The 12,783-nt window shown below is 37.0% G+C and overlaps 2 protein-coding genes across 5 annotated transcripts; one reads left to right on the top strand and one right to left on the bottom strand.

The window, feature by feature from the left end:
• Positions 1–403: 403 nt before the first annotated feature.
• On the bottom strand, positions 404–8,255 carry LOC112573168 (uncharacterized protein C19orf44 homolog). Of its 4 annotated transcripts, XM_025253288.1 has the most exons (10): positions 8,013–8,205; positions 7,062–7,136; positions 6,110–6,272; positions 4,582–5,236; positions 3,772–3,902; positions 3,212–3,461; positions 2,336–2,942; positions 1,791–1,990; positions 802–965; positions 404–522 (listed from the first exon to the last, which is right to left on the bottom strand). In XM_025253288.1, exons 3-10 carry the CDS (start codon positions 6,239–6,241, stop codon positions 448–450), a joined length of 2,214 nt encoding a protein of 737 aa, XP_025109073.1. In that variant the 5' UTR covers positions 6,242–6,272; positions 7,062–7,136; positions 8,013–8,205; the 3' UTR covers positions 404–447. The 4 variants fall into 4 exon arrangements, with proteins under 4 accessions (XP_025109073.1, XP_025109070.1, XP_025109072.1 ...); XM_025253285.1 differs by lacking the exon at positions 7,062–7,136 and having other exon boundaries at positions 8,136–8,255; XM_025253287.1 differs by lacking the exon at positions 7,062–7,136 and having other exon boundaries at positions 6,110–6,269; positions 8,136–8,225.
• Positions 8,256–8,355: 100 nt separating this feature from the next.
• LOC112573174 (calreticulin-like) lies at positions 8,356–12,707 on the top strand. The gene is made up of 10 exons (XM_025253295.1): positions 8,356–8,516; positions 8,809–8,913; positions 9,732–9,935; positions 10,111–10,340; positions 10,512–10,700; positions 10,885–11,028; positions 11,388–11,480; positions 11,922–12,009; positions 12,134–12,189; positions 12,289–12,707. The coding sequence occupies exons 1-10, from the start codon at positions 8,435–8,437 to the stop codon at positions 12,316–12,318; spliced, it is 1,221 nt and encodes a 406-aa protein (XP_025109080.1). The 5' UTR covers positions 8,356–8,434; the 3' UTR covers positions 12,319–12,707.
• The last annotated feature ends 76 nt before the right edge of the window (positions 12,708–12,783 follow it).

Consider the following 12,783-nt stretch of genomic DNA (forward strand, 5'->3'; position numbering starts at 1 on the left):
AATGGAAGGCTTGAAATTATCACAGAACCAGCTTTGATGATGCTTGAAACAGGGTGGTGTGTGATGATGTTACCTTGAATGCATTGAAGACAAAATTGTAGTAAGTTTTCAGCTTGACGAATAGTGACTGATAAAGGGTATACATGACTGCAAACCTAGAACTTGATCACCTGACAACACAACACTAGAATATAATTCTGAAGAATTCAAAAAGATGGTGGTGATTCGCCTCACTTGTGTGGTCAGATTTTAAAAACCCTCAAAATTGTGGGAAAACATGCAGGAGGTTTGGGTTGAAGTTCTTGCAGATAATCCCTCCTCTCTATTGTTTTGGTTGTCTTTTTATCCAATGATCTTTTGCCCACATGCATGCCTGCATACAAACCTCACAATAACTGATGCATTACTGCATAAGACACTTTTATCTGAAGTTTCTAGCACCTGTCATCAGTTCACTTCTTCTGACACCACTTGTAGTGCCTCTTTCACAGCAAGTTTGGGATTTCTGTGCCTCTTAATATACTGCAATGAAAATGTATAATCATAAACTCATAATTGTTTGCACATCTCTACTCCCTACTGCTACCAATAATAAAAATTTATTGACATTTTTTCTGAAAAATATGTTCAGAACACTTCATGATCAGAAAGAACAACAGAGACAGACAAACCTTATATTGCACAAACTGAGTTAAACACATATATTACACAAGCACATGCTCCAGATATAAGGTGGTCACTGATTTTGAAAAAGGTAAAATCATGCAGTTTGTAGGATTTTAAGGCATGATGTTAGCTGACCTCTTTGGTATCTTGAAGTGTGGTATAATGGTAGTCTGGAACATTGGAGTCTGTAAGGGAATGGTAGAGACAGTCATGCACTCTTATGAACTGCCTGATGAGGTCCATTTGCTGCTTCATCATGTCAATTAAGGCCATTGTTGCTGGGCTATATGCTGTCATAGCTAGAATAATATAGACCGTGACAATAATGATCATTTTGTAGAGTGTTTCCCCCCTGTGGAGGTGAACTCAATGTTCAGTGCACACAAGACTACAAATGAAATAATGGTCAAACAACACAAACACAAGCAGCAGAAAATGGATGACACCATAGCAGACATTTACAAATTTATAGATGAAGAGCCCAGAATTAGTTTAGTTGGTTATGGAAGATGTTTCTTAAAGAGGTAGGTTCTAAGGCCTTTTGTAAAAGCTTTGAACATAAAGTTGGAAGGGAAAGGAGCAGAGAATTCCAAACAATGGGGCCATTGAAGGAAAAGTGCCTGCAGAATTTTTTGTCTGAAGCTTGGAATAGAGAGGAGGACAACTCGGTAAGACATCAGCAGTTGCTCAGATATGCTGGTGTAAAGCCATGGCACAGAGTGACCATCTTGTAACCAGTGTGATCTTGAACTGGCATCCAGTGAAGCTCATGGAGGAAGATTGTGCTTTTTGCCTACAGAAGACAATATTATCCAGAAACAGGTGTAGTGCAGTGCAAATTTTTCTAAAATTGTGAAGGCCCCAGCAAACAGGAAAACTGGGAATATAAATTATGCATATCATGATGTCACAATTTTGACCTCATCCTGAAGAGAGGTATTTGGGGAAGTAGCATCATGGACTGAGTTTTACCCAAGCACTAAAAAATAAAAGTCTGCAACCCACTAGTCCTTGAAAAACACTACTTTAACACCTGTTCAAAGCACATTTTAGGTATCTTAAGTTTAGGATGATTAAGTGCATCAACTGAATGCATCTTTCTTATACACAGTAAAATTACTAGCCTTCAAGAGCATCAGGGTTGACAACTGTGGCTGCTATGGGTGTAGGATCAACATAGTGAAGTCCATGTGAAGGCCCCAATATGGATACTCCTGTTTGTGTCACATTCCACTGGTAGTGAAGTCCAGGTGGTGCTGCAGTTTGAATCTCTACACTTCTCTTCTCAATCACCAGCTTGGTCTTCTGAGCATCTGTAGCAACACTGGCATCACACATATTACTAGGTACTGCTGTTACTCGTCTAGAATTGCCATTTTTTAGTGCTAGAAAGGGCTACACATACTAAATTCTGGCATTTATACCTTGCAGTTTTCGCATGAATTGCTGAGAGGCAGGAGGTGTGGGGGTGGGGTTGATGAGTGCATAGGTGGAATTTGCAGCAAATGCAGTAAAACCCACAAGTAGGCAATAAATAAGTGGAAAAGGATGCAGTTTTGACAGAAAACTGGTGCGGAATCATATTAAATCATTACATCTGTTTACTATCTCAGAACAACTATATTACACAAGAATAATAATGGACATCATACTTCTTGCAGTAACATACCTCTGTCTTTGCAAATCTTCATCAGAGTATTTATAATGGGAGCTGTCTTCATCTTCTGAGGTTTTTGCCACAGACAATGTTTCACTGGCAAAATCCTCTGAATAGTCATCAGTTTCTGTCTCCTCATCACCTTGCTGCATTCCAGCTTCGGAAACACTCCTTAAATGATTTAAATGACTGCCACGATGTTCTTCACCAATTTTCTCAGATATACTTTCTTCAAACTGGCTTGAGTATGAAACCTGTCGCTGAGGGGTGGTACTTGAGTGAATTTCAGTAATGATCTGAGAAGTTGAATGATCCTTCTGTTTTCTTATTTTTAAAGGTTCTGTTAAAATTTCGGACTCATCAGAGTTTTCTTTTTCAGAAGCACCTCCAATGAGCTCTTCCACAGTGTGAACGCCAAATGACTGAAAGATATTTCTTTTGTTTTTGTCGAAATGTTTTCCCTCTTTCTTCAGTTTTCTCTTATTGGAGGTGACTGGTGGACTGGCTCGTTTAAAAGGACTTACTTTGGCCTTTGACCCTTTCTTGTTATGACTGGATTTTGAAGGTTTTTTTAGACTGTACATTGACTGGTCAAGGGAACTAGCATCCATAACTTTGACTGAAACAAATCCATCCATTTACGTGCACAGATTGACAGCTCAGAAATAATAAAAAAAATATTCATATTTTGAGTGAAATTAATAGCAAAGTTTGAGCAAAATATGAGGATTTTCACTTGTGTCAGCTCAGTTTAATGTGGTTCTACCAAAGTTAAATATCATAAGACAATAAATAAGAGCCAATATTATAAACTCCATTAAAGACAAAAATTAAAGGCTTTTTAGCTTAAGGCTACAAAATAAGAATATACTATCTTCTTGAGCTTACTTGGGACAGGTTCGTCAAGGCTAATAGAGTCAGCAATCATTATTTTTCCATGGATGTTATCTGCAACTTCACTAGCAATTGAGTCTGCTATGTCAGAATCCTGGGAGGACCAACGTTGAAAGCTGGAATGAGATGCTCTGTGAAAAGGATGGCCCCCCTTGACACTTGCAGGAGATGGTGTACGCTGTTTTGTAATCTGCTTATTTGGCAATGAACGCTTGGATTCCTGAGCAAACCTTTTGGAAGTTTTCTTAGAAAAATAGAAGACTGACAATAATAAATGTAAATAAATATAAATGTACTATAAATTATGAATTTATTTATAAATGTAGTATATTATACAAGTACTAACATTTCCAAAAGCTACATAAAACAAACATGACCTACTCTAAAAATTCCAATAATAAATACTATAATACAGCCAAAAATGCAATAATAATACTTAAACATTTACCTTAAGATGTAAATACTGTGAGCTCTGAAAATGTGGTAATTCTTATTATATCACCAAAAAGGTTACACAAAGAATCCAAAGTGAATGGTGTATAGTTTACACTTACTTGCTTAACTATTTTCTGATCAGATTCATCTGAACCAGAAAGGTGCTGAATAAATTCAGCCAAACTTTCATCTTCTGACATCAGATATACCTGAGAAGAAGAGTGCAGCCGCCTGGTCGGATGTTGTTTAACTGGATATCCAAGACATATTAAGAATAAACATGTTACTACTATTGCCAACTTTTATAGATACAGAAGTAATGAAACAGCTTTTCATATTTTAAAAAAAAAATCACGGGCTTCCTATTCCCAACCTTTTTAAGGGGTCCACTAAACAGCTGGCCAACTTAGAAAACATGCTCCACCCCATGAATACAGAACCAGCAAGTATGTACACTTCTGTCCACAGCTGTCTCCTCCTTATACACATCTGCAAGATCTTTATCTTTTTAAGTCAATCTATAAAGCAGCGATTAATCATGTCTCCCATCAGCACTTGAACAAAAATATTTTATGGTATTTTTGATGGGTATCCTTTATACAATTTACTAATTTCATGATGATTGATCAAACCCTCAACTTTATGACATCCCTTTTGTTGCACTTGCAGTATCTTTGATGAGGTTCAGATGTTTTCTAATCAGGGAATATTTACAAAATAAGTCTCCTATTAGTGTGACACTAGGTGGAAATCATTGTCAAATATAACAAATTTTGTTTAGATCAAATCTTGACCTTCTACCATTAAAAAGCAGTAATAGAGAATTGTAAAATACTTTATGAAAGCTTGACTATTTACAATGAGCGCTAAAAGATCAACTCTCTGCAACAATCAGAAATATCTAAGTTTTCTGTCAGCATGCTACCAACCTAAACTTTTGCTCCCGTCTTTTTCTACAACTGAAACATTTTGTGAAGATGCAGAGGACACACTTTTTTCAGGGCTGGCACGTTGAGGTATCTGTGGTTTCTTTACAAACTTGCCCCTGTCATGACCAATACTAGAGTCTGAGGCAGATTCTGATCTTGATCTTGCATTATCAACTGTAACCCGATGGTGCTGAAAAGTGGCATGTTTGTCATCGCCACCGTCATCCTTGGAGGAGCCCAGCTGCCTGCCAGACCCTGAAGCAGTTGAGCGCTGTGTGATCATATTGGCCAGAGTCATTGCTTTGTTTAAAGCTGTTGATGTTTGTGCAGGAAGTATGCTCTTCTTCCCAGCTCCTGAAGAAGCTTCCTCAGCTTGGCCTTTCCTAAAGGACGATGGACTTGATGTGGCTGGCTGACTGTTCCAATGTGTATGAGAAACAACCTGCTTTCTGGATGCAGTTGCCTCAGCTTCCATAGCTGGTGAGCTCTTCTTCTTTAAAAATTTACTGCCAGTACCAACAACAGGACTGGCAGAACGATGTGCCATTGGGGCCATTGGGTCAGCCCCACTTGAGATGGATATGTCTCCATACTCCTCATAACTGACTGACTTGACCTGTTGAGATGTCTTCTGGGTCAAGGAGCTCAAGTATTGCTGAAAAAGTGGTTTAAATATTTCTCTATATGAGTAAATTAACTTTATAAATTCTATTATTATTACTGGCAACACACATATCTAAAAAATATAAGAAGCACATAAACATTAGTCTCCTAGACCAGACTAGCATACTCCTGAACTGAAAATATATAAGCTCTTAATGTCAATCAGCAGAAAACAAGTCATCCCCAAGTTTCAGTTAACATAGACTGATATTACTGCTCATTTGTATGTTTTCTCAGTTTCCACTATTAAAACGGAAGAATTGTCGAGTTGACACCAACATTTATTACATTTAAGCAACAGTTCCAATCGAAAACATGTATTAATCAACCCTGATGAAACTGTCAAGATGAAGATTTGAATAGAAAGTAACTCAACTTTAAATGAAAGACTTAGAGAAGTCTGGGGGAATTGGTATGCTTTGAGAAAGATAAGAGACATGATAGTGTGCACATTATTGTCTGAAAGTAAGAGATCTGTGTGAGTGGTAGGCAGAGGGTATGATAAAAATGTCAAGGGACAAAAACAACAAAAAACAAAACAGGAACATGCTTATGAATTTCTGGTATGAGACAGTGAGAATCTCAATGGCAAGACATTTATTCTTAATTGTACATGTACACATCATTTGGTTGACAAAAGTACTCTTCCAGGTATAAAGCTGCTCAAATGGAAAGAAAATTAATAAGCCATAATTCAGAAAAAAGCACAAGCAAAATGCATTCCTAATTACATATGTTTAAAACTTTGCATCAAGGCTGATTATGGAATGGAATTTGTAAGTTCTAAGAATTTTATCATGTGAATGCAAATGTTAGATTTATATTATCTCAGATTATAAGTAAAGAAGAAAAAAGTGCTGCTCACAGCAAGTTCATCCTCTTCTCTGGTCTTGAGTGGTACGCGTTCACCACGAAGCTGTGAAGAAGCTTTTTGAAGGAGCACATGGGCTGAACTTTGACCCTTTTTCTGTTCTCTACTCATTTCTTCCTTCTTCATGAACTCTCAGTATTAAGGAAAATTAAATCTGCTGTACACAAATTGTAAGTAGAGTTGTCAGGCAAAAAAAAAAGTATAGTCAGGATGCAATATATACTATGTTGTGTTATAAAAATAAAAAAAAATAATAATGGGTATTTATAATGCACAGCATCATGACCAAGATGATAGATTGCACTTGCTGTGCAGACCAGTAATAATAAATGAACAGATAACGAAACTTTGTAGGCAAATTATGATATCATATTTATTTTCCTAAATCAGATGTAATACTTTGTTTATGTTAAATTAAGTAATATGAAACAGAAAGAAAATTCAAACATTATACATATACCAGGGCTTCTGCTTACGCAAAAAATTGCGTACAGTACGCATTAAAAGTTCGGAGGACCCCTTTAATTTTCGTCAATGGGGTCCCCTTCAAATTTATGCGAAGAACAGGGACCCCTTAAAAATCTGAAGAAGGGGTCCCCGGGACACCAAAGAATTTAGCCTTAGCAGAAGCCCTGTATACTATTCTCATTCGCTGTATTTTCTAAAGCATTCAAGAGAACACACACTGAGTAATATAAATGCCATTAATATTAATAACAAGATACCGAATCAATAAATTTTCTACAAATTCTATCTTGGAGGATATCTTTATGGGTCATTTTCACATTTGTATAAATGTGAATGCATTCACCTCTTTCTGACATTTTAATAATTCAATAATTCATGTATTGGAATCGTTGCTACATAGATATCTGAAGCTAAACATCTAATAATAATGCACTGCACTTTCAAAATAACGTTTATTTTGTGTAAGCAAGATGCTAACCTGCAGTAACGTTAACAAACATTTTACAAATTACAAGATCCAACTTGAGTCAGTGATTCATTGCGACTGCAACTACAGTGATACCTCGGTTCTCGAACGCCTTGACTTTCGACCAAATCGGTATTCGACCAGGAAATTCGAGAAAATTTTGTCTTGGAATCCGAACAAATATTTGGAACTCGAACATCCGAACGTCCGAGATGAGCCGAGTTGAGCCGAATGGCGTTCATTGGGCCCAGCGCGCCTTGCTTGCGTCATCAGTGTTAGTGCAGAGAGAGAGAGTCACGTTTTGTGGAGAGAGTCATGAAATGTGTGCAAAATGGGCAGAAATCGCAAATTTTTTTGAACAGCATCACCCTGATAAAGTGGTAGCAAATAGAGCAGTTAACATTTTTAATGACAATGTTATGTCCACTTCCCGCAAAATTTTGCAAAGGAGAAAAAAACAGCAAACAATTGACAAATTCTTCCGTAAAGAAATCAGACAAGCAACTGCAGAGCAAGATTCTGATTCTCCTCAGCAAAAGATACAGAGAACAGAAACACCCGAAGAGCAGTTACCCTCTGTTTTTATTGAAGAGGACTCCCCTTCAAAACAATAACCATCCCCCTTCCCTCCTCCCTCCACATTCATTCCCTCCTGCCATAAAGTTTGGTACAGGTGCAGTAAATGAAACACAATTTACTGTACTGTACTGTACAGTACATTTTATTTTTGTTTTGTTTTTGTTTTAATAAATACACGTTTATTTCTTATTTCTTGTTGAGACTCATGTTTTTCTACATATTATATACAAATTAGGCCAGTAAATAGGCATTTTCTGGGGCTTGGAACGAATTAATCCAGTTTCCATTATTTCCTATGAGTTTCATTGCTTCGGTTCTCGAACAATTTGGTTCTCGACCGTCCTCCCGGAACGAATTATGTTCGAGAACCGAGGTATCACTGTATATGTATTTCGATGAATTCGACCTTTCTGATTGATTTGGTTTGCATGAAAAAATAATTTAATAGTTTAACCATAAACATATGATAAAGAAATAATAAATAATTTTAACAAATCAATAAATAACCTGTCCTATTTTAGAATACTGTATCTATAACCGCCATTTGTAAACAGGAAGTGAGGTAGTTTCCGGTGCGGAGGTTGAGGGGTGGAGTATTAGAGGAGGGTAACTTCGTGCCACTTCGGCATTTGTCGGAGACCGTCTACGCGGGGAGTTCCCAAGCCCTGCGCGTGGTGTGCTTCCATTGGTTAGAAATAACCAATCGACGACGGACAGCTGTCGGAATCACGTGGAGTTGTAGCACATTATTACCAGAGATCGTGCAGACGGAGACGGCATCGGAAAGAAGAACTGCAACCCCAAGCATGAAGGTAGCGGTTGTGATCGTGGCACTTTTGGGTGCCGTATTTTGCGACCCAACAGTATACTTCAAAGAAGAATTTGGAGGTAAGATAAAAGTTTTTGACGTGCATTTTGTTTTTGTAATTTTAAAGTAGCTTTGACAACTGTCGGTATCAACGAATACAACGGTCACAGATGATCGATTACAGATCTGGTTACTGACCATTTGTAAGAGACTGCAGCTTTGTCGATCTTAATCTCATGTTAGCAGTTTTTAGAATGTTTCAAAATTAAAGGGTGCTTCACATATTGTTTCTTTTAGCTGCATCTCCCCGTCCCACCCACTTTATGTGAGATCAAATTTATGAAGTTCTGATGCAAATTTCCTTTTTTTCAGATGGTTGGGAGACGAGGTGGGTGGGTTCCAAGAGCAAAGGTGATGAACAAGGCAAATTTGAAGTGTCCGCAGGCAAATTTTATGGCGATGCAGAAAAAGATAAAGGTATGAATATGTTTCGTTTGAAATGTGCAAGGCTAGTGGCAGAACATGTTTTAACGAGTTAAGCTGAGAAACGCTTGTCAAAAAATGCATAAGAAAACGTACTGATGGGAAGTTTGTATGATTATCTAAATAGATTCAAGGCCTAAAACAAATTTAATATGTTGTGCAACTGGCCCCAATTTCAAATAATAAAAGATTTGTAAATACTCACTCGTAAGGAGTATGGGACCGGAACTGTTGGGGTACGGTCACCAAAGCAGCAAAGGTAATGAAGAACTATCACAAAATTATTTTTGCTGACAATTTGAAATCTTGTGCACATTGTAAGTAAATTTTCGGTTTTTTTTTTTTGTTTTTTGTAAGCATTCTAGCAGTATTTTTGAAGTTTCTTTCTGACTGTTGATTAAGAGCAGTCATGTGATTTGTGTGGAACTGATAAAAGAATTCATCGAAGTGAGTTACAGAAAGTAGGTGCTTGATCAAGCATTAAGTACAGAGAAGGGGGGGTGTTGAACAAGAGTTAGGCATGGAGTTTCTTTGATGAAAAGGGTGACAGTATATTTTATTTAAAATTAGGCTCCAACTTTGTAAAGTCAGATCACTAAATATGAAGCTTCTCCCAGTTACATTGCAAGATGCAGGTTGAACAAAGCCTCCACTGTTTGCATCCTCTTCCTTTTGACCATCAGATTCATTGCTATAGAATCTAGTATAAAAGAATATAGTTACTGACACTTAAAAGCTCGGTCTTTAAGTGGTGATAGGTCAAGTCTAATGCTCTTTAACAATACCTCATATAAATTCTGTTTTTGCTCAAGGCTTGAGGACTACACAGGATGCTCGATTTTATGGGATCTCAACAAAGTTTGACAAGTTCAGCAATGAAGGAAAGCCCCTTGTTATCCAGTTTACAGTCAAGCATGAGCAGAACATTGATTGTGGAGGTGGTTACGTGAAAGTGTTTTCTTCAGATCTCAGTCAGGAAGAAATGCATGGAGAATCACCTTATCTAATCATGTTTGGTAAGGCTTGATTAAACATTTCAAAAGTTGATTTTTTGGCAAGAATGACAATGGCCATAGTATTGTACAGATTGAAACTTGTATAAAAGAGTGTACAAAAGAATTGTGAAATATTTTAAAAAATATTTTCCTTGTTAATTTCAAATGCCATATGAAATTCTTTTTTCATGTGCAGGACCTGATATTTGTGGTCCTGGTACAAAGAAAGTCCATGTGATCTTCAACTACAAGGGCAAGAATCTCTTGACCAAGAAAGACATTCGTTGCAAAGATGATGTATATACTCATTTATATACCCTCATTGTGAGGCCTGACAACACCTATGAAGTACGAATTGACAATGAAAAAGTGGAAAGTGGAGAGCTTGAAGCTGACTGGGACTTTCTTCCTGCCAAAAAAATTAAAGTAAGCCCAAATATGGCCACTAAGTGACCAGATGTAGTCAGCCTCCTGTTTGAATTGTGGTAGCCAGTGATTATCCAAATCTTTATAACTGAAAACTTGTAAAGCTTTCTTGTCTAAACATTTTCTCTAGTTTATTTTTACTTATGATGATTAATGACCTCACCAACACAGGATCCAGAAGCAAAGAAGCCTGATGACTGGGATGAGCGTGAGAAGATCGATGATCCAGATGACACCAAACCTGAGGACTGGGATAAGCCTGAGCACATCCCTGACCCTGATGCCAAGAAACCCGATGACTGGGATGATGAGATGGATGGTGAATGGGAACCCCCTATGATCGACAATCCCGAGTACAAGGTGTGTATTCTGCTAGATGCAGATAAATGCACTCATAAGTGCAGGGCATGTATTTAATTAGCCTTGAAAACTGAGAAGAGGATATTTAACACCACATAAAATATTTCATTATTTTTTCAGCATCCAACCAGCTGTATTCGGTAACTTGGGTCTGTAATCTGTTGTTTTGTTTTGTTTTTGGCAGGGAGAGTGGAAGCCTAAACAAATTGATAATCCCAACTACAAAGGCAAATGGATCCATCCTGAGATTGACAATCCAGACTACACTCCAGATGACAAGCTGTATCTCTACAAAGATATTGGTGCTCTTGGCTTTGATTTGTGGCAGGTGGGCATTCATACAAGTGTAAATGGGGTCACCACAGACTTTAAGCATTTGCTTTCAGTAGCTATCCATCTGTAAAGATAAATGCAACCTGGTATCGAGGGTTAAAAAAGAGAAATGTAAACCTGTACAACCTGGTATTGGGGTTAAAAAAGAGAAATGTAAGTAAACCTGTATGTCAGGATTTATTAGCCAGACCTCATTAGAAAGATAACTTGATATAATATTTGAAGCTTTCATTCCATATTTAAAAGTTTGGTTTGCTTTATGTTCAGTTTGTAGTAGACCGCTAAATTTTTTTATGGTTACAAATATTTATATGTGTATGTGTAATGTTCAAGATAAAAAAATTCCATTTGCAGGTTAAATCAGGAACTATTTTCGACAACATTTTGATAACAGATGATCCTGACTTTGCCAAGGAGTTTGGTGAAAGTACATGGGGAAAAACTAAGGTACTAAAGAACATTTTACATTTAAAAAAAAAAAATTGGTTGAAACACATTTGATATGTTGGTACAGAAATTTAGAAGAAAAAATTTAATCAAATAAGACACTGGAACCATCTTTACATTTTGTGTTTTAAGAAACTCATAATTGACTAGAAAGAAATAACTTACTGGAGAGATTTACTCAACAGGATTCTAATATCAGGACCTTCCATTGACAGCTTGACATTGTGACAATGTTTACCCATCCTTCTATCAGATTTTGCAGAAATGCTTAGCCATATAGCTGAAAGTTAAAGCATTTCTTCCTAAACAAATACTTTTATTAACAGTTCAGATTAGCCTATGATCTGCCTCACATTTGAAATCTGCTAACATTTTGACTGTTCTCTAACATTGGTATAAGAAAGAGTATAGTTCTCTTATTGTGCATGTGAATGTTTGCAGGACCCAGAAAAGAAAATGAAGGAGGCACAGGATGAGGAGGAAAGAAAGAAACGCGAGGAAGAGGAAAAGAAGAGGAAAGAGGAAGAAGGTTTGTATGTGTACATGGTGTGAAAGTTGTGGAAGATACATTTTAGGACATTTTTAGACTGCCTTATTGACAAATGTAAAATGTTGTTTTATTTATACTTTTATCCCTGACTCTATCATTGCAGATTCTAAAAAGGCTGAAGAAAAAGAGGAGGAAGATGATGAGGATGAGGAAGAAGAGGTTAGTGTCATTTATTTTTGAGATATTATTTTTGTCCGAAGTCTGCATACAATAAAATCTTAAATTGCTTGGTGCTATTAAAATCTTTTGTCTTTTCAGGAGGATACTGAAGATCATGACGAGTTGTAGTCAGCAAGGAAGTGGAAGAGAATGCTCTGTGTGATTTGATCATCTTCATAGACTTATCATGTCATCCCATGTGATTACATCATCATCCAGAAAAGTTCAGTTCAGTTTTCAGTGCTTGGATCATTGAAAAAAGTTGCCCTGGGGGGCCCTTTTTTGAAAGTGCTATTTATTTTTTTCAACCATCTTCTTAGACTGTTAACTGCACAGATAATTAGGATTTGTGCAACTTGTTCCTGTTCTTAGGGCCTAGAACATTATTTTGACTCCTCAGAAATGCATTTGTTCATTTGTGTAAATGAGACAAGGGAAATGATTGTGCTGCTAGTGCTTGTGGGACATGAACTGTGTGATATGTCAAGGTTGCTGGTATTAAAGTTTTTTTTTATAAAAAAAAATGGTATTCTTTTGTAAGCTAGGTTGAAATTTATTCAGAATGTGGAATGTTGGAAAAGGTGTGCTTGTGCA

Source organism: Pomacea canaliculata, linkage group LG10, assembly GCF_003073045.1.
Source record: "Pomacea canaliculata isolate SZHN2017 linkage group LG10, ASM307304v1, whole genome shotgun sequence".
Classification (NCBI taxonomy): Eukaryota; Metazoa; Mollusca; class Gastropoda; order Architaenioglossa; family Ampullariidae; genus Pomacea; species Pomacea canaliculata.